General features: G+C 33.7%; 1 protein-coding gene across 1 annotated transcript; it reads left to right on the top strand.

Moving 5' to 3' along the window:
- The first annotated feature begins 221 nt into the window (after nucleotides 1-221).
- Nucleotides 222-4,888, top strand: LOC134232834 (alpha-ketoglutarate-dependent dioxygenase alkB homolog 3-like). Its single transcript, XM_062714807.1, has 5 exons — nucleotides 222-265; nucleotides 1,409-1,456; nucleotides 2,548-2,743; nucleotides 4,070-4,279; nucleotides 4,742-4,888. The coding sequence occupies exons 1-5, from the start codon at nucleotides 222-224 to the stop codon at nucleotides 4,886-4,888; spliced, it is 645 nt and encodes a 214-aa protein (XP_062570791.1).
- The last annotated feature ends 548 nt before the right edge of the window (nucleotides 4,889-5,436 follow it).

Below are 5,436 nucleotides of genomic sequence, written 5' to 3'. Positions count from 1 at the left end.
GTACCTGTGACAAAATGGCTACACTTTTATTTATGCTTGCATTTATTTCATGTAGACTATTACTGTAAAGATTGTGTAATTAGTAAATGCAGCATTAAATGTTCTTTCAAGCTACATCAATAATTGCTGTATATCTAGAATAATTTTATATATTTTTGATATTTTACTGAGACATATTTAGTAACATTACAATTTACAGTGACTCGTGCGTGCATAACAAAATGGCTACACTTAAGAAAGCCTTCCTAATATTAACGTTGGAAAAGTAATATAAAATGTATCAATTCAATTAATCTAAGAAATATATGTACTAAAAGATTATTCACCAAAATTAATATTTGACTGGGATTTATGTCTAGTACACATCTCCATTTCGGCTAATGTCAGTGTAAGGAAACGATTTCTTACTGTTAGACATTTTACTTAAGCACTGCAGATCCAGTCTAAATTCATGAAATTGATAAAATTATGTTAAAAACTCAGCAATATCTTAAAAAATGGATATATTTTATTGTACCCCCTAAATTTCATTTAATTCAAAGAATTATAAGTGCATTTTTCATACCTTTTAGTTGCGCGAACAATAATTGATGTAACGTCGGACACGGGAATTTCGCCATAAATGACCAATAATGAATAATGCCTCATCATAGTTAAAATAATTTTAAATTATTCAAAAGAAATTTTTAAGAATTATTCATTACTTTAAATAACATAAATGATTTTATTTTTAATTTAAAGTAAATATAACATCGCAAAACCGCCAATTTCTTTGTGACATAAAGAGTTAGATATTATAGTACCAACACCGTGCGCAACGTCTTTAGTTTTTATAGAAAGTTGCACGGAATACCCGATTTCGCGGATTCAACGATACCCCAATATCGAGTATTATACGCGATTTCACGGATAATACCCGATTTCGAGTATTCTCTCCGACCTGTTAAAAGATTTGTGCCATCAATCAAAGTAGAGGTCATCCAGGATCCTATATCAGCTCAAGAATTTAACATCCTATCTAGTATCTACAGTGGACCCTCAGATATCCGGACGCCACCCGATATCCGGATGCTTCAGTATCCGGACAACTTTTCATCGAAACAGAATTTTGAAATGTTATTTGTCTTGTTTAACTGGCATTTCAAGTATCCGGATGCTTCACATATCCGGGCAAATTGACTGGGAACCAAAGCGTCCAGATAAATGAGGCTCCATTGTACTAGTATTGTTAGTATTGATAAAGATAGTATGGTTTTGGTAGTGCTATCATGAGGAATGAAAAATTTCTGACAAAATGCATATTAATTAACTTCAGCATTGGACTGATAATCAGCAGCATTAAGATTTCCTAGTGATATGTAAAAGACTCGGTATTATAGTATAATTGACAGATTTTTTTTATTTTCAGCAAAGCAGGAGTATATGATATCAGCACTGAACCCTCAGGAGTAGCCAGGTGAGAGGTTAAAGGTCACACAATACTGCATAATTATTCAAGAAGCATAATCATTACTGTTTGTTTTTATTATGCCACGTATTGGGAGTTTCAGGAGCAAAAAAAGTTTGCACTGTTCAGATGTCTGTCTGTCTGAAAAAACTTAAAACCTGCACCAAAACTTTTGAGTTGGTTAGAAATATTGCTTCCATATTTGATGTGTGTTCCTTATGATCAAAATTATTGCAATGCTTTTTCTTAAGATAACAACATATTTGACCTTTTAGCATTGACTTTGGAATTAGACTCATTTTTGCATAATTTTATCAAACTTTAGCCTTAATTTTGGCATTAAGTTTTGAATAGTTGATGCTATAGGGCTTTTATATTTCATAGTGTTGTAAAATCGGACATATTTTACTATCGATTATCAAATTGAATCGGAAGAACACAATTGATTACATAATCGATAATTTGAACTATATATTAAAAAGGTTAAATTTATTAATTCAGCACGAGTAGAATTCCATGACATTTGACCGCGAACTTCAACTTATCTTTATTGGCAGACGACATTTTACACAATTTACAAATAACCGAGTCCATCTGTATATTATTTTTGCATGGAGGCCCATCGCCCTTTTTCAGAAAGCCAAAAAATTTCGAACTTTAGATCGTATTGCACCAGGATATTGATATAATTAGGCGTCAACCTCTTCACCATGCACGTTTGCCATTTTGTTTACCGCCGATTAGAGTGACTTCCCTTTGGTGAATATAAAAGTATGGACTTCGGCTTAAAAAATACGACATGAAAAATATAGCGATCTATCGATAATAATATTTACAATCGATTGTCGCCGACCTGGGCCTTTTAACGACGATTTTTCGATAGTTGGCAATTATCGTAACAACACTAATATTTCACATTTGCAATGCCATTTCTATATTATTGAAAAGACTTTTACATGCATAAAATAATTTTTTACCTTGACCTTGGGGTTTATCCAAATTACAAAAAAAGAGAAAAGAAGTATATTCAAGTTTTTCGTTTAAGAGACTGGATGGAATAAATTAGAAGCAAACCTAATGTGTGTCTAATCTGTTTTTAGGCTGAGATTTTTTCCAATCTTTATTGACCCAGAGGAAGCTAATGTAATTTACGATGCTCTGTATCACGAGTTGCCATGGAGACAGAGGTCGGATGTGAAGAAGACGGGGGAGTCATTCCTACAACCTCGGCTGACGGCGTGGTACGGAGATATTCCCTACTCCTACTCAGGCCTCACTCATCAGGCGTGCCCAGAGGTAAAAATATACAGGTCATTTCAGGGTCATTCATGAAAATTTTGCAGAAATGATTCAAATTTCTTAATACAATATCAAAATAGCAAAAATCCTGACATCATACCATTATTGCTGTTAGAGTGATATCAGATGAGTTGTGGAAAACTGTCGGTCATGCCGGCAAAACTGGCTTAAAATTTGCATGACCGGTAAAAATTTCTTTCATTTATATACAAAGACCGGCCCCTTATTGGTTTAAAGGTTTTTTTTTGTTTTGTGCATTTCCCATCTTAATTATCGTATCTTATATATGTGATTACGTAATACCTTTTCTTTAAACGAGATCGAGGCTGTAAATGAAAACGAAAGGTAGCATTGTTCTCATGACCTTTTAAATGCACAAATTGGGCCCAGTTAGGTAGAAAACATATTAAAGAAAAACGTCAGATAAAGACTAGCTAAATATGAAAAATTTCAACAGAAAGAATTCAAGCACAGGTCAGGAGAAGGCATTTAACCTAGTATTTCCGACTGTCCCGGATTTTCGTTTTTTCTCCATTCGTGTTGATATGTTTATTATCAGATTATCGATGCAAAGAATTCTAGGTTAATATAATTCCAAAATGTATAAATGTTTTTAAAAATTGCTTTGACTGTGCTGAATTAGCATTGTCTCCTGCCAAAAAATGATGGTATTATTGTATCGATCTAGTATTGTTATGAATGCAAAATTAAAAGAAAATGCACGAGTACTTGGAAATGGAGACTGAATTTTATTTTATTAACAACGTGATTTATCAAATAGATTTGATATAAAATGAATACATGTTATGCTTTTTTTCCATTTTGCAACTTTCAATTTCGGACCGACAAAAATCACTTCGGACCGGCTTATTTTGTTGTCTTGCCGGTCCGAATGACCGGCTATCTGAAAAAGTTTTCCACAACTCTGGTGATATATATCTAGAATGTCTAATATGCATGTTGTGTAATACAAAATCTTGCTTGATATGACTTAAACTTAAGTCCCATTCATTTAAATTTATTTGTTAAAAAAAAGATGTCTAATCGAGACTGTTGTTTATTTCGACCAATTTCTTTGTTTACCAGTGGTTTCAGGATGAGGCAAGTTTTACTGTAATTAGAATTTATGCTTGTAATGTGCAGGACTTAGGCCTGTCCAACACAGCAAGCCCTTGCAAACATTTCTGTAGGATGCATAAGGAATTTTGTTGAGCTCTCAAAAACGTTAGCTCTTTTGTACAAGCCTTTTATTAGAATTAGGTTGAATTCCATTGTGTATCATTAACACACTCTGTTTATCTGTACTATCCTCCTGTTTTTTAGTGGCACCCCACTCTGCTGATGCTGAAGGAACGCCTGGAGGAAGTAACAGGGATCCACTTCAATTCCATGCTTGCTAATCTGTATCGTGACGGCCATGACTCTGTGGCCTGGCATTCTGATGATGAACATTCTCTGGGGCTGGAACCCACCATTGCATCACTGTCGTTTGGAGACACTAGAAACTTTGAACTCAGAAAGAAGCCTCCCCCTGTAAGTGTAAACTTGTAATTAACATGTACATTATCTGCTAGCTGTGCCTTTCTTGCTGTTTATACACCCACCTATCTCTGATGGCATAATCTTTTCCCATTTTCCAATTTGACTATTTGTAAGTTTTCTGTGTCAATGAGGCCTCGAAAACCACCAAACCTTGTTAGAAGTCGCAAAAAAATTATCATATCAAATAAACAATCATGATCTTATCTTGAATTCTGTAACTTTAACCTTGGACCATCAGATTTGTCCAGTTAAGGTCTTTTTAGATGAAGATGTGTTGCAACACCAAAAGTAGATACATCATACATGAAGTACCTAAGCTTTTAAAAACGTGAGAGTACAAATTATCAGGTCACAAATTATGGCTATGAATATGCTTAAAAAGATATGCATTTCATATACCCTAGGAGTGCACTTTATTCTTTATGTATTTTTATCATTCTGTTAACTTTGCAGGAGGAGAATGGTGATTACACATACATGGAACATATAAAGGTTCCTTTGATGCATGGATCACTTCTTATAATGGAGGGGGCATCACAAACGGACTGGCAGGTTAGTATAATAGTATATTTACATTTGCAAATGTTTGCCCTTATATAACACTATTTGAACAAGGCGTTTTTACATCTCGGTAAAATACGCTCGTCATGTGAAAATAAATTGATGGTTTAGTCATAAGCAATATACGTATAAATTTCACAGTGATGTCATAGGTGATCTACGTGTTCAACGCATTCAAATAATACTGCTGAGTATTGAAAAAATGTAAATCTCTTATGGATTTAAAACTTCAGTACCTTACTTTTTTTAATGATTCAGTTGCAAATGTAAATATAAGACACAAATGTAAAATAAATATAAGTAATAAGGTATCATTTTTTGAGTTTTATTGGGATGTAAAACTGGTTGGCACATGATCAAATTTTCTAAAAAAGCGCTTTGGGCTTTATGTGATTTCATCACATGACCAACCCTTTTACACATGATAAAATCTTCAAATTGCACATGATCAAATCTTCCATTAAGCCCTTCGGGCTTTATGGGATTTGTACATGAGACCAACCAGTTTAACATCCCAATAAAACTCAAAAAATGACTTTGAAACCCATAATGTTTTTTTTTCAAAACTCAACGGTATATATTGAATG

This window comes from Saccostrea cucullata, unplaced genomic scaffold (genome assembly GCF_032062105.1).
Source record: "Saccostrea cucullata isolate Sc308-1 unplaced genomic scaffold, CSIRO_AGI_Scuc_v1 ctg4196, whole genome shotgun sequence".
Lineage (NCBI taxonomy): Eukaryota > Metazoa > Mollusca > Bivalvia > Ostreida > Ostreidae > Saccostrea > Saccostrea cuccullata.
The sequence above is the reverse complement of the archived record's forward strand: the minus strand, read 5'-3'. Positions and strand labels throughout refer to the sequence as shown.